The following is a 21,173-nucleotide window of genomic DNA, read 5'->3' on the forward strand; positions in this document are numbered from 1 at the left end:
TATAGTTTATTTCTTAAGTTAACTAAAATAAGGTTTATTAATAATATAGTTAAATAAAATAATAAAAGCTCTATTATTTAGTATAAAACTAGTTTTTAGTATATATATATATATATAGATATAGTTAATTAACTAAATTAGTAAACTAGTAATTTATAAGATCTTTTTAATAATCTTATTACTATAAGGGGATTATAAAGTAATAATAACTATACTCTAAACAGGATCTAAATTAAGTAGTAATATTAATATAATATATTTTTATTCATATATTAAGATAGTTCACTAAGGCCCTAGTAGGCCCCTGACAAGAAGTAATATACTAGTAGTACTAGCTATTTTAGGTATAGTAGGGGTGGCTAACGGCTGGCGCCAGGCGTAAGTGGGGCTGGGGGTGGCAGGGGCCTTAGTCAAAACTTTTGAAAGGCTCCTCCGTACCGAACCTATTTCATGGACCTGTCTGTGGCGCGGCCAGCTGGTCTCACCTGGGCCCATGGGTCCAGACCGCTGGACCGGCAACGGGAACGCACTGAGGATTTCGAGGCAGTGCGTGTCGCATTTTACATCAACTCCAACTGAGTCACCGGCGAACTTGCTTCCATACCTTAGCACAATCTTCCTTGGACAAGCCCCCCTATTCTGTGAGTCACAAACCCGCAAGCCGGCCTGTCTAGGTACCTAGTCAAGAGGATGGCAGCGAGACTATGCGGGCCTTGCTCTGACGCATGCGGCCTGGCCATGTCACGATTGTACATCATCCTCTGCGCGTGGGCTCTTTCCCCGCAGTCCACCGCTGCAGCAAGTTTTCCTTCTAGAACTTCTGCAATGCAACAATAGCTCTCTGGCTTGCACACATACATGGGTAGCCTGCCTGAGACTAAACATGGCTGAATGAACCCTGAATCTACAAGGGCACTCTCTGCAGCAACACATCAACATCTTTGCGAGTTGGCTCTTAAAGATCACAGTCCCCTAATCACTTCATCTTTACACACAACCCAGTATCAATTTCGCGCTCAATAGACCTCTCCCCTTCGTTAATTGTTTCTCTTGCGCTCTGTCCGCATCGCTGTCCCAGTCCGGAACATTCAGACACCTCAAGGCACAATCATCAACATATCCCTCGGTCATACACTGGTCTCTGTTCGGCAGAGCTCTCCGAGTGTCATGGAGTCCCAAGCAGCAAGCCACGCCACAGCTCTCTGTATCATCCCCCCCGAGGAGCATTGGACGGCAATCAATCGTCTTCGCTTCGACAACGACAAGGCCTACACGAAATGGCCCCCTCATGTCAATCTCATCTATCCGTTCGTCAAATCCACGGAGAGTAGCGTCCTGCACCAGGCCTGTGATGCCATTGTATCGTGCCTGAAGGACCGTGCCGCCTCAAGCGAGCTCGCTCCCCTGCCGATCCGCCTTGATTCATCAGGCTTTTTCTCCCACAAAAATGGCAGCACCCTCTTCTTGCGTGACGAGAATGAGGGGAATATCTCCCGGCTAACTTCGCTGCGGGGCGCCATACTCGCGGCCATCGGCCAGAGCCGGTCAGAGCCCTACAATATGCACCTAACGATGGCTCAGTGCGAAGACGCAGCTCCTTCGTCTAAGGTCGAGTTCTTGCTTGACAAGCTTTGTCGGCTACCAGCCGTAACCTGGGAGGCTAACCAACTCTCAGTCCTGGTTCGCAGTCCTTCTGGACATATGAGGCAATGGGGTGTGATTGACCTAGTTTCCCCAGCCTTTAACATTTGCAGACATGCGCCCAATTCTAGCTCGGATACACCTTCGCCAACCATTCCGCGGCCAACGTGGTATTTCTCCCGTTCAGACATGGCGTGGAAACGCCTGGTCCAATCATCCGAACTAGAGATCTTCGACAACAAGCAACACGGGAATCTCATAGTCGCTAGCTGGAACGTACTGGCAGAGTTTCATTACCCCCCATCCCGGACCAGATACTCCTTGATCGTGGAAAATCTACTCGCGGGAAATGCGATTGCGGACATCGCAGTTCTCCAAGAGGTGACGGACGACTTTCTGGCCTTCCTGCTCGCAGATGAACGCATCTGCAAAACGTATTTCTACGTCTCTGAGGGTTCGCCAGATGACCCTGAGGCTGGCCCCCTGCCCAACATTCTCAACACTGTTGTGCTCAGCAGGCAATCATTCTCGTGGGAATATCTGCCCTCGAAGAGACAGCATAAAGGATCAGCCATTCTTCAGTTCGAAGGTCTCCTACACAATGATACTCAGGAACCAGTCCTTCCCCTTGTCTTGGCAACCTGCCATCTAAGCCAGGGCCTTACAGACGGCGCGGTCGTTGCCAAAGAAAAGTAATGGATGATTTCCCTGAGTCCAGAAACGTGGAGCTGACTGTGGTTGACAGGGAGTTGCAACGGATCCTCAACCATTTAAAGACTGATCACGCAGCAAAACAATGGATCCTGGCCGGAGACTTCAATATAGCCACTTCTTCTTACACTATCGATGCAGCAGTGAAACGCGGCTCCATTACGGTACAGACAGAGGATCTTCTTCGTGGAATGGAGGCAACTCTGGCAGAGACCAACTTCCTGGACGCGTGGTTTATCTCCCGTGTCGAGGCCGGCGTCAGCGACAATATCAAGGGCGACATCCACGATAGTTTTGAAGGCGAACAGGGTGCCACATTCGATCCCAGGGCGAACCCTCAGGCCGTGAAAATGGTCGGAAGCGGCCTGAACAACCGACCACAGAGATATGACCGCATTCTAGTGAAAAATGGTGGTCCCTTTCACATCTCTCGGTTCAACATGTTTGGCTTCCTCACTGGCGATGGCGAAGGTCCAGATGGGCCCCTTTACGCAAGCGATCATTGGGGTATTCGCTGTCTTTTACGGCGTTCTTCACTGAAAGATGGCCCCAGCACCAGTGCTCGAGTCGTCCCTGTCGAGGCTAAGCGGGCACCTGTATCTATGTCTGATGTCGCCGCTCTAAAGCAGACTTTGGAGCTTCTCGATGTTATCCCGGCAGAAAAAGATGAGTGTACCCGGAAACAGGCCCTGACGCTGCTGCGAAAGATTCTCTGGGAGAACGAACAGACGAATATGGGGCAGTCGCGTGGTCAACCGGCCCTTGTACTAGTTCCTGTCGGATCGTATGGTCTTGGCGTGTGGTCGAAATCATCCGATATTGACTGCCTCTGCATCGGATCAATCAGTCCTCGCGTCTTCTTCACTCTTGCCAGGCAGCGTCTGAGAAAGTCGGTCCGAGAAGGTGTTCGGATACTACGGAAGGTAAAGGCAAAGACCGGCACTATGCTCGAGATCGAGGTCCTTGGGCTGAGATGCGATCTCCAGTATTGTCAGGCAGCGAGCGTTGCCAACCAGTGGCCAGACTTGCTGAAGCGCCCCCCATCTGATCCAGCTTTCAGCTTGCCAACCCAGACGCTCTTGAAATTGAAGCCGGCTAGGGACTTGTACTACATTGCTAGGTCTGTCCCGGATCTTGCTCAGTTTCGCGTCTGTTATCAAGTGATCAAGACCTGGGCCAAGGCGAACGGGATCTACGCAGCCAAGTTCGGATACCTTGGCGGCGTTCACTTGTCTGTTATGTTGGTTAGAGTGTGCAAAATGCTCCTACATGGCATGGGTACAGTTTCGACTGCCGACGTCATCGCTACCTTCTTCGATCACTATGCGCACTTCGACTGGAAGAACGACATTGTCTTTGATCCATTCTTCCACAAGCAGCTACGGTATCACCGGACGCCCAGAGAAGCCATGTGCCTTCTTGGATGGCATTCGCCGACACTTAACACCGCACTCATTGCTTCTGTTCCCACGGTCAAGATCATCTCGACGGAGCTACGCCAAGCCAACGCCAAATTCACGGAGGGCGCAACCTGGCAGTCTATTCTTTCAGCACCAGGTATGATCGCGGAAAAGGACTTATCACAAGGCGCCGCAAGCTTCCTGTCCTCGTTCAAAACGTTCGTGAACCTCCGCATTCACTACTGGGGAGGGTCGCTGGAACGTGGGAGTCGGCTTCTTGGTTGGCTCGAGTCCCGTTGCGCATCACTCCTCGTCGGTAAGCCAACTGATGATCGTACAGATCCCTAGCAGCCGTTTTCTGACCATGTTGCAGACATCAACAGGAAGGTCCCGGAGCTTGCTCCGAGAATATGGCCTGCGAGATTCGTCGACGCGGAGACACCCAACTCACAATGCCAACAAAGCGAGTATCAAGGCTCGTACCTTGTCGGTCTAGAATGGATAGGCGAGGATGAGAGGCCGGAAAAGGAAACCCTGACCACGACGCACAGCAACCTGCAAGCCGTGCTGCATCAATTCGAAGAACATATCCACGGCGATGAAAATTACTACGATGCGACGACTTCCTGGTTCAGTGCGACTCTTGTCAAACGCACCGAGCTGGGAGATCTCAGGCTTGACAATCGAGAGTGGGGTGACTACGTCGACGGCGATGACGATTCAGACTCGGACGAGGAGGAAGACGAGGAAGCCGAGGAGGATCTTGCAGTTTTGGGCCTACCGCTGGGAAAGCTGGGCAAGAAGGAGAGGGCGAGGGCGGCCACAAACCAGCCACGCTCGGCGGTCGTGCCGAAACCCGAGGGTGCGGGCAAGTTCAGAACGGCTCTGGATGTTCTTAACAGACTGAGATGGGACGCAGACATAGACGGAAACGACTTCGTCGTCGGTTATGAAGATAGATTTCTAGGGGCACAGGAGAAGGCTTTGGCGGAGTGGAAGAGTGAGCAGACGCATGAAGAATTCATTCCGCAGCATAGAATTCTTTGGTTCAAGCGACGGAGCGACGGAGTCGTTGTTTGGGACAGATCCAAGCGCGTGGATCTGCTATTTACAAAGGCAAAACCTTCAGGTATCGATAGTTAGGCGCCGATCCTTGCGGTCAACGAAACCCATGAGATCACCCTTCAAGAATTTGGCCTCTGTAAACCTTTACCGATGCCAGTTGCCGATTTGTTGTCTTCAAGGCGATGGAACACACACACACACACACACACACACACACACACACACACACACACACACACACACACACACACACGAAACCAGGTGAACTCAAAGTCAATTACTGGGTCTGCTTGAGAATGCTGCCCCCAACAGACACTTGATTATTGTTGATATCAGAAACGTTGATAGAGCTCATGACCGTACTCTAGACGAGCGTATGTCAGGGCGTGTAGAATAGATCTGGCCCGCCAAACTATGAGTTGGTATCCGCATCCATAACGCCAAGTCCTCCCACCAAAGAAAGCCCAAGTAAACAGACGCCCCAAACTGCGCAGAAACCTCGAACAACTGGGTAGGCAGGCCCTACCGAAGAACGCCCCTTCTCAGTAGAGGGTCATGAACACAGCGGCGATGCCAGCCTTGTCGTATTTCACATGCTTGCCCTTGCCCTTATCGACCTCATGGTATCGGTCCCAGAATCTGTTGTACAGAGGCTCAAGCATTTGCTGAATGTCCCTGGCAAACATTTGGCGTACTTCTCTTTCCATGTTATATGACTTGTGGCGGCTGACCATCTCGTCAAATGATGCGTTAAACGCCTGAAACTTGCCCTTGATGTTGTCCTTGTCCCTGCTGCTCAGCCCCTTGAGTATAGAGGCTGAGTCAGCTTGCCCAGACGTTGGTCGCTGCTTGCTCGTGTGGATAACATCAAACAAGTGGGTAGAAACTTCCTTGCAGTCCATCGTGTACATGGAAGTCGCCTTCTTCCGCCACTGGTCCAACATGCCCATCCGTTGCTCCAGCAAGGGAGCCAGATCTGAGTCACGAATCATCCGCTCAATGATGACCACACTATTGGCGAGGAATACCCCGATGATGCCTCGTCCCTTGAGGACCATCTTCGCTTTCTGGTCAAGTGATGACATCAGCATGTCAACTGTATCTGCGCAATAATGTGCGAAGATTTCTTTGCCATCAGCGCCGATATCGAACGAAGCCAGGCTCGGTATCACATCAGTAGACCGTCCATCAGTGGCAGCGCTGGACTTCCAGCCACCATCGCCCAAGGAGAACATTATGCTGGAGACAGGGCGCAAAAACTCGACCATAGTCTGTAGACGCTGCATTGTCTCGGACACGATTGATATCGGAGCGCCGTCTTGAGGAAGTGTCTGCATGGCGGTAACTCTCCGCCTGGTATCCTCTAGCAACTCCCCCAGCGATAATTTGGCGGTCTCACGAACGGGCCGAAGGGCTGCGGCAAGGGAGGATTTGAGCTCGCCAGTACGGGTCTCGAGGTTGCTTGACAAGCCTGACATGATTTCGGTTATCTCATAGGCAAGGTAGCAGTCGGTGTGGAGGTGAGACTTGATGTGATTGTTCAATTCTCGTAGCGTGCGGGCCAACTCAGCCATAGCGGCCTGGCATGTGGCCTGGAATAGGGGGCCCCAGTCTTCGCGGGTGAATATGCTGCAGATGCTGTCGTATTCGGCCAAAAACAGACCTTCCATTGCCTGAGCGTATGTGCCAATCCCGTTAGTGCCTGCGCGATAGATGGCGTCGGGATTCTTCTTCTTAGTCGTGTTTACGCTGGCGGCGGCCAGATTTGCCAGTGTAGATGACAGATAGGGCCCGCGGATTTCGGCGTATATCTTGGCGGTAGAAGAATCTTGAGGAGCGGCAGCACCCCCGTTCTGGCGGTGATTATTGGAGATATAGGCGTTGACCAAGCCAAGACGCGTAACCTTGTCCTGTGATAGAACAGGAAACGGCACATCCTTTGTGATATAATGGAGCGGTTCTACTGAGCGAGGTGTTTCTCCCCGAAGCAACTTATCGAAGTGACTCTCAAGTTGGGAGTTGCCAGACTTAATCAAGCGTGTAAGTTCCGACATGGTCTGCTGGTTGGCGCGGAGATTGGAGGCCTGCATGTCGGCTAGCGATTTGCTGAGACGTTTGATGGAGGCCAGGTAGTTCGACAAGCCGATCTTGTCTGGACCAGCACGAATGATCTGCTCCTCGTCGTTTTTGCTGTCGGCCGGCTGACGCAAGCGCTCGATTGCGGAGAGGACGGCATCGATGTCTGTCGCGGAGGTCACTGGTCAGCTGCCGCTATTGGCGTCGTTGTTTTCCAACTTGGAATGGAGAGGCGGATAGGGGAATGACCGCAAGTGATCTCTTGTGGGTGTCGTAGTAAACGCACTATTTCCTAGGACTTGTAGCTTCTTCGTCTCCCCGCTCAGGGGACCAGCGACCTCGCGCACACTCTTGCCCGTAGATTCCAGCCTTCCCATGCATGCCTGAATCTTCTTTGTCAATTGGGCTGTCTTCTCTAGACGCGAGTTTAGCACGTCGACTTCGGCTCGAGCCTCCTCGTCGGCTGCATGGCGATTGGTCGCAGGCCCGACAGACATGATGAGTGCCAATGTTCCGAAGGGACTTGCTGCACAGCGACGTTGGCAGGCAGATGTGGAGGGATCAGGATGTCGGTTACGGCCTGCTTTCAGCCCGGAGCTGACATGGGGGAGGCAAACGAATGTGGCGTTGTTGGTCGAGTCAAATAGGACAGTGAATGTTCAATGTCGTCGCGGCGGTCACAGAATGCGAAGAGAAGTCGAGAGGGAGGTCAGGATGAACGGAGGGCCGGATTAAGCTGCTGGCATCCGACGATGGGACTGACGTGGGAGACAAGAGCCTATTGTACCTGTGTGTGGGTCTCCGGCTGCTAGGTTGGGGTTCGAGTGCTAATTGCGGCGCATGTTGTGCTAAAGACGACAGGTAAAAAAAGTACCTGACCTAAGGTACCTGGAGGCACAGGCACTGGACGTCTCTGAGGTCCAGGAATGCGGACCGGACAGTGCTGTTTTGTTATGAAAGCCGGTGCATGCATGCACCTACAAACAGCCCACTATGAGGGTCCTAGATGATCTCCCGCCACACGGCAAGACAGCCACAGGACCACGGTGTCTGAACCTGACACTTTCATCCTATGCTGTCTCAATACCTCGACTACCTTAGCTTCCATATCGTACTTTTTCACGTGATATGCCTCTGCCTCGCCCTTGCAATCGTTCACAGTGAAGGCCATACCTGTGAAGGACAAGACACGTACGAGAAAGCGAGCAGAAGTTGGGCCAAAATTGGCTGCGCTGCAAGCAGCACAACACTCATCCACTCTCCCTACATCCGAGGACGGGAAGGGATGGGATGGGATGGGATGGGATGGGATGGGACGAGACGACAAAATTACATCGGGTTCAAATGTATAGACTGACCCCCTACGGTAAAACACGCAATTGGCTGGTTCGGACGACACATGATAGCATATTCCAGCCATTGAGTTTACTTGTCATTGTTTGTCATCCATCCACGTCGTCTTAGCCCACGATCCTCTACTTTTCAGATACCCTGAATTGCCAGCTTTGAGAAGAAATCGTTGACGAGCCGCGTCACCGTTTCGGCGACAAATGCAATGTCGTCCCTCGTCACCGTATATGGAGGCGCGACAATGATGTGATCCCCGAGAACACCGTCTGCCGTTCCTGATCCTGGGTAAACAACAATGCCGTACGGTTCTGTCAGCCCCAGCTCGTTGATATTCGCTGCGATTCGCGCTGCACTAGGCCATGGCACCTTGGTCTGTTTGTCGCGGACAAACTCGATTCCCCAGAAGAGGCCCTTGCCACGGATGTCTCCGACGTATGGATGGCCCATAAGACCCTCTTTCAAAAGACCAGATAAGAGTTGTCCCATGTTTTGCACATTGGCAACCAGGCCGTCTGACTGGATGATCTGTTGAACTTCGAGGGCTGCCGCACACGCGACAGGGTGTCCTTGATATGTGTGTCCGTGGACAAAGGCACTATCGTCGCCAACCATTTATTAGCACTTGCCGACAAATCTGAAGTCAGAGGCATGTCCGAGGAACTGAAACCCACCTTGTCCCCTTTTCTAGCACCTCAACCACCCTCTTGTTTACGAGGACGCCGGCTATCGGCTGGTAGCCCCCAGCCAAACCCTTGCCGATGGTCTGGATGTCTGGCACAACGCCCTCGGCCTCCCATGCGTGGAGAGTTCCACTGCGGCCCATGCCGCTCATGACTTCATCCATGATGAGCAACGCACCGTACCGGTCACACACGGATTTCATTGCCTGAAAATAGCCTGGCACAGCCGGAACACATCCCAGCGCCTCAACGTACCCAGAGGTCAGCCCGTGTGACTACAGATTATCATGGGATGGATACAGTGGAATTGACTTACAGCTCCAACAACTGGCTCTGCTACGAATGCGCATACATTACCAGGGCCCACCCGAATAAATTCGTCCTCGAGCTCCTTGGCGAGTCTTGCAACATAGGACTTGTCCGATTCGTTTGCCAATCTATCCCTGTACGCAAAGCAAGGGGAAATATGCGACACAACATTGTCGAGGAGCATGGGCTTGAAGTTAGCTCGGCGTGCGACATGGCCACCCATGGATAATGCGCCTAGTGTCGTGCCATGATACGATCTCTGGCGGGCAATGTAAAGATGTCTCTGTGGCTCTGCTGGCTTCTTCTCCAGGAAATACTGCCTAGAGAGTTTCATGGCTGCCTCCATTGCTTCGGATCCTGCCAAGCATGTGAGCCTCCAGGACTATGCGTTCGACGATTGCAAACATACCGCTGCTCACAAGATAGGCTCTTGACATGTGGCCATGTGTGGTGTTGACAAGAAACTGGGCCAACTGCTCACATACCGACGTTGTGAAGAAAGTAGAGGGACTGTAGGCAATGTTGCTGAGCTGCCGGGTGATAGCCTCTGCTACTCGCTTGTCGCCGTGGCCGAGGCATGCCACGGCGGCGCCCCCGGAAGCATCGAAAAGCTTCCGACCACCGTCGACGACATAGCAGTTTCCTTCGCCACCTATAGTGCGGAGGAATTGGCTCTTGAGATCACGATGTAGGACGGCGGACTTGCTCGCGTCCGCGAACTCAACAGAGTTCAGAGCCTTCAGAACCATCTCATGGGTTGATGTGGTGGGGTCGCAAAGTGACGGGCCTAAACGAGAAACTATGTCTTGATCGTAATGTAAGAGACAACGACTTCAGCCTGGAAAGGCAATCTGCAACACCGACGGGGTTTGGTGGTGATAAAGGGAGTCGTCCGTAGTGCAATGGGAAGCACTGGATGCCACCCTCCCCGGCATGGCTGACGGGGACCCTTTTATGAAGAAACGTCGGCCCAGGCCCGGTATCTTGCCGGGGTCGGCGGTTCTGCCATACAAAGTGCCGGTAGGCTGGATCCGCGAGCAATCGACACTATCCGAACACCCCAGCAAATCGCGACAATTAGGAGAACCCCGTCGTCGGCTTTCACCTGACACCTCTCACATACTGCTCGTGTTTCCAGCATGCACACACTATGCAGCGCATCTCAGTTAGCGCAATGCCAGTGCGGTGGACCACTTGTCGTGGTTGGGACCATGCCGGCGGGACGCAGGACTCTGGACAAGGCGGAGGGGCATCCGCCATAGTGGGGGGAGGGGCGTGGCCGCGGAGGATAGAGTTCAGGGCATGTAAGCGACTATGTTGCTCAGAAGAAGTCCACCACAACTTTCGATGGCTCGTACATGGTAGCGTGTACACCATGGACCTCCCTATCCTTGACTGGCGGCCCGTGATACCTGGCAATGCCCCAGTTCATGTCCCCTGCCGGGATGAATTCCTGCGTGCACATATGATGTGCCGCGCCGCGGTTCGGCAAGCCGACAACACATGGCCATCGACAGATAACCTTGACCGCGGTATGCGACGTCCCATTCGCCTTCCAGAAGCCGTCTTCAACTGTACTCCGTTCAGTCTGGACAACCCCCGCCCCCCCCCNCACCCCCCCCCCCCCCCCCCCCCCCCCCTTTCTTTGCCGTTACCCGATTATTTGTTGTATTTTGGTGTCGCCCATACAGAAGAAGGAACGCGGAAGAGGAACACCGGGCGCTGCCATGCAGTTGGTGAGCCCGTGCCGCTGGCTGTTGTGTCGCCAATAATTGGGCATTTGCATCGGCCCGCAACTCGAAATCCACACCATGTCCCCGATTGAAGTGAACTGGTGGTGGTGGATAGTGGCCAAGGGTTTTCCACACAGGGTCGGGATGATGGGTCTTCGGGATGCCGACTTTTGTCGGGCCGGGATTTGGGCACTTTCGTGGTCGTTCCCGTTGCGCTGCGCTGCCGTCTGACCTCACGAGCGGGAAGGATATGGCACAAAGGACATAATCGGGAAGCTTATTGAACAGCTGCACTCTTTCCTAATCGCTGCAGGCAGACATAGATAACGAGCCGCACAGACAAGACCGAAGGTGCCTTAGTGGCCCTGGGTAAGAAGCGTTTGACCGAAATAATATTACCCAGAACGTTATAGAGAAACCTACATACGACGTGGCCCATAAGGTAACGTATTTGTACAGAGGTGCTATTCAAAAGTTTCTGCCCGAAATGCCAAGACTTTTGTACTAGAAATACCCCGTCAACGTTATCAGTACTTAGTGGTACAGGGATCCGGAACAATCTCAATATCTAGCCCCGATAGGACCACCTGTGAGCCCCTATATGATCGGATTATCTGATAAGATATGTACCTTCCAGGATACGTATGTATCTAGGATCTTCCGGACCCACAGCTACTTCTGGTCGTGGGCAAGAACTTTTCGAATGGCACCTCTGTAGGTAGATTGTTATTTCATGCCCATGTCCGGGCCATAATGACATGCGCGCATTTCATAAGTATGGGGGCTGACCACAGCCTCCCGCTTTGAGCGACCGCGCCTAACAAGCAACCCTTTTTTGGCGTGAAAAGGATGCTTGTCCGAAGGCTCGGAAACCAGCACTTGCCTATGCACTTGGTTATGATGGTGATACGTAAACTACTTGGACAAAGACGCTCCCCGCTTCGTATCTGCGATACAAAAGTAGGAGGAGGGTGAGTGTTGGCCAGGGTATTCCAGACGGCTGGGTCCTATGAGGTAGCGTCAATCACTTCATACATTAGCCAGGAGCTATTTGGCGACAAGTGCACTTTCTTTCTACATGGCGATAAGTGCACTCTAAACCATCCAATGGCACCGGTCTTGATACCAAGGAGAGGTGTGGAGGGTGGCTGGCCCAAGACGGCTGCAATGGCCTGCACCCGCGGGTTGTGAAATAGGCGGAAGGCCAGCATTTGGCAGCTCAACATGCCGGATACTGCAGGCATGCCATTTTCCGTTCAGCGATGTGCTTCGTTCGTCATTATGACGGTCAGAGCTTGGGTTGCTGTAGCACGCCCAGAAGGCAAGCTGGCGTGGGTAAACAGACACAGAAGGATCAGTCATCATGAGGAGCAACCTGAGCCTTTGTTCCTTGACTAACGGCGCTTACCTAAGTTGAGGGGTCCACTTGACTACCTGCCTGCAGTAGGTGCCTTACATAAGAGTTCAATTAACGCGCTTTCCCCGCGCCCCTCTACGAAATCTCCCGTCAAGACGCGCTGCACTGTATGACAAGACGCGCCGCGACCCACCACATACATGCTCCTTTTTTCGTCCAGGTCTGCACCCGCCTCTCGTTGCTGCGCAGCGATACCGCCTCGCTCCCTCCTCCCCTCAACACCACGGCAATTCTTCATTGCGACTTTGTATCGCCACAAAGCGACGCTGACGTGCTCTTCCAATACCCCCTCGTCTTACTTCATTCGCGACATTCTTGTTTGCCTGTCTACCTCTGACCTTCGAAGCTACCAGAGCCCTCACTCACGATGGACTCGTTCATGCTGCAGGATGCAGCCGCCTTGGATCGCGTTCGTGCGGCTCAAGAGTTTCTCGACCCTCGTACGCCCTCTCTTGCCTCGACTGCTCGTTTGAATGCACGATATCCCAGCGTCGCTATATACTGACCCGCATCTCATCAGAAAACGATTCACAAGGACGCAGTTACAGGTCCGCGATTATCCAGATGATGCAGAAAAAGAAGAGGAGGCTTGTAGTCAATCTTGACCAACTCCGCGCCCACAACCCCGAACTCGCTGGAGGAGTCCTCGAGCAGCCATTTGATTACACTCTCGCATTCAATCATGCTCTGAAGCAGATCGTTAAGACGTTGCCAGACTCAGGCGACGCAGAGAAGCTCAACGACGAATCATACTATTGCGCATGGGCAGGCAGCTTTGGTATGAATGCCTGCAACCCTCGCACCCTTTCTTCCCAGCATCTCAACAGCATGGTCTCGCTCGAAGGCATCGTGACCAGGTGCTCGCTTATTCGACCAAAGATTGTGAAGAGTGTGCATTACAACGAAAACAAGGACGTTTTCCACTTCCGCGAATACCAAGATCAGACCATGACAAATGGAGTTACAACATCCAGTGCCTACCCTCAAGAGGATGACGAGGGAAATCCCCTGACTACCGAGTACGGCTTCAGCACTTACAGAGATCACCAGACCGTATCTATTCAGGAAATGCCAGAGCGTGCCCCTGCTGGTCAACTGCCCAGAGGAGTTGATGTTATACTTGACGACGACTTGGTTGATCTAGTCAAGCCTGGCGACCGCGTCCAACTCGTGGGAGTTTACAGGACACTAGGAAACAGAAATACAAACCATAACAGCGCCCTGTTCAAGACCGTCATAATCGCCAACCACATCGTCCTCTTGTCCTCGAAATCTGGAGCTGGGGTCGCCACACACACGATCACAGATACCGACATCCGCAATATCAACAAGATCGCCAAGAAGAAGAACCTTCTTCAACTCCTCTCCCAGTCCCTGGCGCCCAGCATCTACGGACATGACCACATCAAAAAGGCTATCCTGCTGATGCTCCTCGGCGGTGTTGAAAAGAACCTCGAGAACGGCACCCACTTGAGGGGTGACATCAACATTCTCATGGTGGGAGACCCTTCAACCGCCAAGTCGCAACTGCTTCGATTTGTCTTGAATACAGCACCTCTTGCCATCGCCACTACTGGGCGTGGTTCTTCCGGCGTCGGTCTCACTGCTGCCGTTACGTCAGACAAGGAAACAGGAGAGAGGAGACTTGAGGCGGGAGCCATGGTTATGGCTGACAGAGGAGTAGTGTGCATCGATGAGTTTGACAAGATGTCTGACGTTGATCGTGTCGCTATCCACGAGGTCATGGAGCAACAGACCGTCACAATTGCCAAGGCTGGTATTCACACATCCCTGAATGCCAGATGTAGCGTTGTCGCAGCTGCCAACCCTATTTTCGGCCAATACGATACCCACAAGGATCCTCATAAGAACATTGCTCTACCTGACTCCCTTTTGTCGCGTTTCGATCTCTTATTTGTTGTCACTGACGACATTGAGGACACGCGAGATAGGCAGGTTTCGGAGCATGTTTTGCGAATGCACCGCTACCGACAGCCTGGTACCGAAGAAGGTGCCCCGGTGCGTGAGAACGGAAATCAGTCCCTCGGAGTCGCCCTGAGCAACGACTCTGATGTGCAACGCCTAACGGACGTTTTCGAAAAGTACGATGCCATGCTCCATGCTGGCGTCACTAACACCTCGGGGCGCGGCTCCAACAAGAGGCCTGAGGTGCTTAGTATCCCTTTCATGAAGAAGTACATACAGTACGCCAAGAGGGTGCAGCCCAAACTGACACAAGAAGCGTCGGATCGCATCGCAGACATCTATGTCGGGTTGCGAAACGACGAAATGGAAGGCAACCAACGACGGACTAGCCCATTGACTGTCCGTACCTTGGAGACATTAATTCGTCTGGCCACTGCTCATGCCAAGTCCCGTCTTTCGCAAATCGTTACCGAGCGTGATGCCCTCGCCGCGGAAGCCATCCTACGCTTCGCTATGTTCAAGGAAGTCGTCGAAGACGAGTCAAGAAAGAAGCGACGGAAGACTCAGACGACCGAATTCGCTTCCTCTAGCGAGGAGAGCTCCGATGATGACGACAACGAGGATGGTAACTACAGAAGCACAACAACTCGTACGCCGGCGGCGCGCTCAACGCGGTCGACCAGGGGAGTTGCTCGTCCTCGGGCGAATGGCAGCACGCAAACATCGGGCACCAATGCTAATGGCACAAACAGTGATCAACATGATAGCGACGTGGAGCCGCCAGCTCGGGAAGCGTCGGAAGATATATACGATGCTACCCCAAGAAGGTCGCGTCGTTCTGGTCGGGCTGCTGCCTCGAGCGCGACCTCACACACACAAACATCGTTTGCATCGTCTGTACCGGTGTCACAGCTGCCTTCACAGTCCCAAGAGGAGGAAGAAGATGAAGATGAGCTTGCTTCAGGGACGGCCGGTCTTGCCATCGCGGACGAGCCCATCAGTGCTTCGCGGCTGGCAATCTTCAGAACAACTCTCGGCCAGCTCCTCAACTCAGCATTGTTCGAAGATGACTCTGCCAATGTAGACGCAGTTGTAAACGCCGTCAACAGCAAGTTGCGGCCTGGTAGTGGCGGTGCCTTCGGCAAGCAAGAGGGTGTAAAGGCCCTCAAGAAAATGGACGAAGCCAACCAGATCATGTATGCCACTCCCAACATCTCTGCTCATTCTCGTTCATTCGCTAACCACGCTGATTGAATCACAGGTATACCGATGGCGAACTCGTGTACAAGATTTAACGTGGCATGGAATCGGGGAAGTAAAGTTGATTGTAATCGAATGCTGGCGTTGGACTAGAGCAGTCAGGAGACGAACACCAAAGTCTGGACGCGTGGAGACAGACTATACATGTACTTGAATTTTGATGTGAATGAACAAGACGAGAAACCCCCCTTGGTTGTTTCTGCAATGTTTCTACTTCTTGATATAGAGACTGGCTGTCTAATCTGGTCTATGTCCCTGCTGCGCTGTTCTACTCACAACCTAGACTGAAAGTCGGCAAGTCGATCTCGTACTCGGACGCCGTTCCATGTTTCCTTGTTGTCGGCATCTTCGCCCAGCGTCGGCATGCCGACTTGTTCAATGGCAAAACTGGCTGCCACGCTACCCCATATTGCGGCCTCTTCGACACTCTTACCCCTCGCAAGTGCGACAGCAAGACCGCCCAGGAAGGTATTGCCTCCACCGGTTGGATCTACTACTTTGGTAGGGTCCTGGTGGACGGCTGGGATCCATGTCTCCGTGCCCGCGTCAACCTCGATTTCTTCTCTCGCAATGACCCCTTCGTCGTCTTGCAGCAGGCCGGCGAACAAAGCCTCCATATCGGTATCTGGCCGGAGACCCCCCCTTGTATAGTCCTTCTTGCGGCGCTTTGTATCCACGCCGTCGCGTGTAGCAGGTTGACGCTTACGGCCGCCATTTCGTGCGACATAGCAGCCCTTGTCGCCGGCGCGTACAACGAGGGTGAAGGACTGAAGAGGCATGCTGGCCAGAAGCTGCTCACATGATCTCTCAACGGCTGATTGTGAGATGGCACCAGTCTTGGGATCCAGGCCGTCATCACCCATGAAGCCTGCCAACTCTGAATGGTTTGGGCTGCAAATATCAACCAGCGGCAGAGTGTTTGTGCAGTTCAGTAGCTCATCAGGGGTGCAGAGGTCAGGCACGGGTTCCCAGATAAATATAGGTTTTGTATACAGGTCAGACGGGCACACGCGCTTGCGAGCTGATGTAATTTCGCCTACTAGATCCTTGCATCTCATTGGGGAACAGATGAGGTGGAAAGATTTGGAGAGTAGCAGGTGAGGGGTTAAATCTTGGGCGGTAAGGCGCTTCTTAGGAGTGGTATATTTGAATGCGCGCTTCTCAGCTGTCTCGTAGCCGTTCCAGCCGCGCGTTGTAAGACGGTCAGGGTCCCCGCGAAATACTACAGATGTCTCCCAAGTATTGATGATGTTAGTCAGTGACTGTGGAAAGTCGGAGCCTTGATCGACGATCCAGCCGACGGACGAGGCGTCAGGGGGCGGCGAGAAGAGGCGGGCTCCGAGGGCGCCGTAAGATCCAGCGCCGCCGAGGATATCCTGAACTGGCGGCGCAGGTGGTAAGAAATGGATCTCATCTATCAGCTCAAGGGTTAGTTTCGGCCATTTTTGTTGGATTTGGAGAGTGGAGAGGCTGTGGGCACTGGGACTTACCTATGATGAACATGCCCAAGGTCACGAAGTCGATTGGGGACAAGGCGGCGACCTCCTTCTCGGTAAGACGGCGCTCATGGCCATTCTGTGAGTTTTCGTCGGCCATGGTGGCCGTTATTGTTGGCGAAGGGGTGTTGGGAGTCTTTTTTTCCGGGCTACCTCGTGGTTGAGATGGAGCTTTCAGACTCGGTGATGCCCAGAAGAAAGGCACTATCGCCTACCTGATCGGGTGGATTCGAGAGTGGAAAGAATTGGAAGTGACACCAACGTGGCCTGTGGGCGTATAGAGATTTCTGCACGTAAGGTGAGGAGCGCAGTTGAGGCAAGATAAGTACTGGCCCGAGCCTGAGTCGGAATTTAAGACAAAATCAGATCAAGATCGGTAAGCCTTGATGTTCAGCTTCGGTAGGTTCTTGGAACCACGATAAAGGCACTTTCGAGCTTGCGAGATGGTATGATTCCAGTTGTTACATCTTTGGATGCATGTATTAACTGCCCTAATCATTGAGGTCTGATGGCTCTATGCTAAATGGTTACTATCTTCCTATATCCCTTATCGTTTAGGTGCGTTCTAACGACTAACTTATTAAGCCTAGGTCCGTCTAAACTATATATATCTACTAAGACTAGCCTCTAGTACTCTAAAATTTTCTACTAAGCTAGAATCTAGAATTAGTTATTTACTTTAAGGATTTATTTCTCTATTCTTTTATCTATATTAATAAATAGAGTTAATAAGATAATTATTATTTATAAAGCTATTACCTATAAATAGTCTATTAAATAGTTTATTTAATCTCTAATTTAATTAACCTTAAAGTTTTATAAGTAGTTATTAGATCTAATATTAACTATAAAAATATTTAGTATATATATTAGTATAGATTTCCTAGTTTTCTAATTAATTTAGTTAATATAGAACTTATACTATCCCTTATAAGTACTACTTAATACTCTTACTTTCTAGGAACTAATTATATTAACTTTAAATCTATTAACTATTAGTAGTTCTTAGAGTTTATATTAGTATCTATTTCTATCTATTAATCCTTAGCTAAAGGTTATAGAGCTACCTAAAAGCATTAGCTGCAATTTAGTTCTACGTGGAACGTGTTAGGATACTAGTAGTGCTATAGTCTAGACGTAATATTAAGTAGCGTTATAAATAGGGTAAGCCTATAGTGAAGTTTATAATATATACCTACTAAGTGTCTCTGTTTTCAGCAGGGTGATACTATATAGGTGAGCAAGGTAAAGAATAGCTTAGCAATTAAGCAACAACTTCACTTAAAAATATCTTTAAATCTAAGCTTTAGCAATAGAGTTTAGAAATAGGATAGAAGAGACGAAGATACCCTGCTCTAATACTCTTATTTTTTAAAATTCTAAATGAGCGCTTATAGCTAACACGCCCTAACTAACTACTTTAGGCAAAGTAGGTAGTAGCTATAAAAGAGAGTACTTCTTATATTAAGTATCTAGTTAGAAAATAAGTAGCTAGCTACCTTAAGCATAAAACCTTATATACTATAAGATAATATTAGGTACCTTATCTATATATATCTAATATACCTACTTACCTATCTATTTAAGAAGGAAGAGGGGTATATATTATTAATATAGGTATAAGCGTATTTAGAGGCGTAGTAAATACGCCTATATAGTATAAGGTTATAGATAGGCTTATATTATAATAAAAGGTAATAATCCTAAGTATTTATAGGTACTTAATTATATAGATAATAAAAAAGGAATAAATATATTATAATAACTTTAGTTATTATTCCTTATAAGTTATATCCTCTAGTAGGGAAATATAAGGGGAAAAATAACCTAAAACGTAACTTACTAAACTACTAATTATATAAGGTATTTATATAACTATATATATTATATAATTAATATTATAGTTATTAAGTTTATAGTTATAATACAGCCCCCCTATAAAAAGACTATAGTAAAATTCACTTTATATATAGGCATAATTCTAGAAACACTATATAGGCACTTTAACCTATATCCTCTACTAGTTAAGAAAAATAGTATAGAAACCTTATATATTCCTACTAGTAGGTAAACCCTTATATAAAGTTAAATATACACCTTAGCTAAATAGACTAGTTATATAGTAATAGCGCTAGTTATATAGTATAAAGCTAGTAGCACTATATATAGTAAGGCTAATTATATTAAGGCTAAATAGGTTATTAAGGCTCTTATAGCTTAGTAATAGCTTTATTAAACCTTTTAGTGAGGTGAATACTACTATATAAGAGATAACTTCTTAATTAAAGAGGTTATCTTAAGAGGTCCTTATAGCTAGAAGTATAAAAGCTCTACTATGTATAAAGCCTTATACCCTTCCCTCTTTCTCTTTAACTTATAAAAAACCTTTATAATATTAGTACTTAAGTTTATATATAGATACCTTAAACCTAATATACTTATTAATATAAATAGTATATAAAGGCTTATTATAGAGTTTAATATTAATTAAATTAATAAAAACCTCTCTTTTCTTATATAACTTAATATATATAAAGAGTATATAATTAAGATAATACTTAAGAGAGCTTTTATTAATATCTCTATAGGGGACCTTAAGATATATACTTTAATTAATAATAAGTATATAAACTTAGTAATAGAGGTAGATAAAGTCCTTATATATTTTATAGAGTAACCTTTCTTTAAATAGGCCTTCTATAATATTAAAGTAGAGGTAGCCCTCTAGGAGAATATTAAGAAGTATACTTTATACTAACTAATAGAGAGAGTATTACTAATAATAATATAGTTATAAAAGTATTAACTAGTTTAATTAAATAAAAAGATAATAATAATAATAACTTAATAGTAGATAGTAAAGTAGTAATAGAAATAATATTAGTAGTATAAGTAATATATAAGAGAGAGGATAGGTTAATAGTTTAGTAGTCTATAGTAATTAAGTAATTAAGTAATTATAAATTATATTATTATTAAAGTAAAGTTAAAGATTATAAGGTTTTTTAGTGTGATATATATATATAAGTATAGCTATAGTTAAGAGAGATAGTTAGAAACTTAAGAGGTTATTAAGCTATAATTATATAACTAAAGGCTATATATATTATTAGAAGGTATAAAGTTAAGAGGTCTATTACTTTAAGTAGGTAAAAATTGCTATAAATAGCTAGAGGCTAATATTATAGTTATAAGTTATAGTAAATAGAGTATTTTATATAAGGTTTAATACTTTAAACTTTATTAGTTTATTTTATATAGAATATTAAAGTAAGTTAAGCGTTATTATTATTCCTATATTATTATTATTATTATAAAAGAATATTATATATTAATAATATTATTAAGCGCTAATATTAAGCTATTATTAAGCCTCTATTAAAATTTAACTAGATTAGTTAGCTAGGCTTTAAAAAGGGGCGCTATATATATATAGCTAAAAGAGCTAACTTATTTAGTTAATACTAATTAACTCTTATATTTTAAGCTTATATTACCCTCTTATTCTTTTTTAGTTTAGCTTCTTACTCTTATAGTTATAACTTTATAAAGAGTTATACTAAAATTAAAATAGTATATTATTAGTATTAGTATAAGTATAAGTGTATTTAGAGGTGTAGTATATATACCTATATTATATAAGGTTATAGATAGGCTTATATTATAATAAAAAGTAATAATTCTAAGTATTTATAAGTATTTAATTATGTAGATAATAATAAGGGAATAGATATATTATAATAACTTTAGTTATAATTATTTATAGGTTATATCCTCTAATAGGGAAAAGTAAGGGGAAAAATAACTTAAAATATAACTTACTAAATTACTAATTATATAAAGTACTTATATAAGGCCTCTAGCTATTTATAGTGATTTTTACCTATTTAAAGTGATAAACCTCCTAACTCTATACCTCTTAATAATATATATAGCTTTTAGTTATATAATTATAACTTAATAACCTCTTAAGTCTCTAACTATTAATATATAACATTCTTTTATAATAATAATAATAATATAAGAATAATAATAACGCTTAACTTACTTTAATATTCTATATAAAATAAACTAATAAAGTTTAAGGTATTAAACCTTATATAAAAATA

General features: G+C 47.8%; 5 protein-coding genes across 5 annotated transcripts; 2 read left to right on the plus strand and 3 right to left on the minus strand.

Annotated features, from left to right (window-relative positions):
- Positions 1–1,167: 1,167 nt before the first annotated feature.
- Positions 1,168–4,895, plus strand: GCG54_00001799 (uncharacterized protein; the record flags this gene model as incomplete). Its single annotated transcript, XM_045401903.1, has 3 exons — positions 1,168–2,333; positions 2,387–4,068; positions 4,126–4,895. 3 exons carry the CDS (start codon positions 1,168–1,170, stop codon positions 4,893–4,895), a joined length of 3,618 nt encoding a protein of 1,205 aa, XP_045270632.1.
- A 464-nt stretch (positions 4,896–5,359) lies between these two features.
- On the minus strand, positions 5,360–7,390 carry GCG54_00001800 (Exocyst complex protein EXO70; the record flags this gene model as incomplete). The annotated part of the gene is made up of 2 exons (XM_045401904.1): positions 5,360–7,074; positions 7,180–7,390. 2 exons carry the CDS (start codon positions 7,388–7,390, stop codon positions 5,360–5,362), a joined length of 1,926 nt encoding a protein of 641 aa, XP_045270633.1.
- A 985-nt stretch (positions 7,391–8,375) lies between these two features.
- On the minus strand, positions 8,376–10,167 carry GCG54_00001801 (putative aminotransferase; the record flags this gene model as incomplete). The annotated part of the gene is made up of 5 exons (XM_045401905.1): positions 8,376–8,838; positions 8,915–9,198; positions 9,240–9,589; positions 9,642–10,037; positions 10,146–10,167. 5 exons carry the CDS (start codon positions 10,165–10,167, stop codon positions 8,376–8,378), a joined length of 1,515 nt encoding a protein of 504 aa, XP_045270634.1.
- A 2,582-nt stretch (positions 10,168–12,749) lies between these two features.
- Positions 12,750–15,603, plus strand: GCG54_00001802 (DNA replication licensing factor mcm3; the record flags this gene model as incomplete). Its single annotated transcript, XM_045401906.1, has 3 exons — positions 12,750–12,822; positions 12,903–15,504; positions 15,570–15,603. 3 exons carry the CDS (start codon positions 12,750–12,752, stop codon positions 15,601–15,603), a joined length of 2,709 nt encoding a protein of 902 aa, XP_045270635.1.
- Positions 15,604–15,840: 237 nt separating this feature from the next.
- Positions 15,841–17,164, minus strand: GCG54_00001803 (uncharacterized protein; the record flags this gene model as incomplete). The annotated part of the gene is made up of 2 exons (XM_045401907.1): positions 15,841–16,982; positions 17,059–17,164. The coding sequence occupies 2 exons, from the start codon at positions 17,162–17,164 to the stop codon at positions 15,841–15,843; spliced, it is 1,248 nt and encodes a 415-aa protein (XP_045270636.1).
- Positions 17,165–21,173: the final 4,009 nt, after the last annotated feature.

Source organism: Colletotrichum gloeosporioides, assembly GCF_011800055.1.
Source record: "Colletotrichum gloeosporioides strain Lc1 chromosome Unknown consensus_7, whole genome shotgun sequence".
NCBI classification, from domain to species: Eukaryota; Fungi; Ascomycota; class Sordariomycetes; order Glomerellales; family Glomerellaceae; genus Colletotrichum; species Colletotrichum gloeosporioides.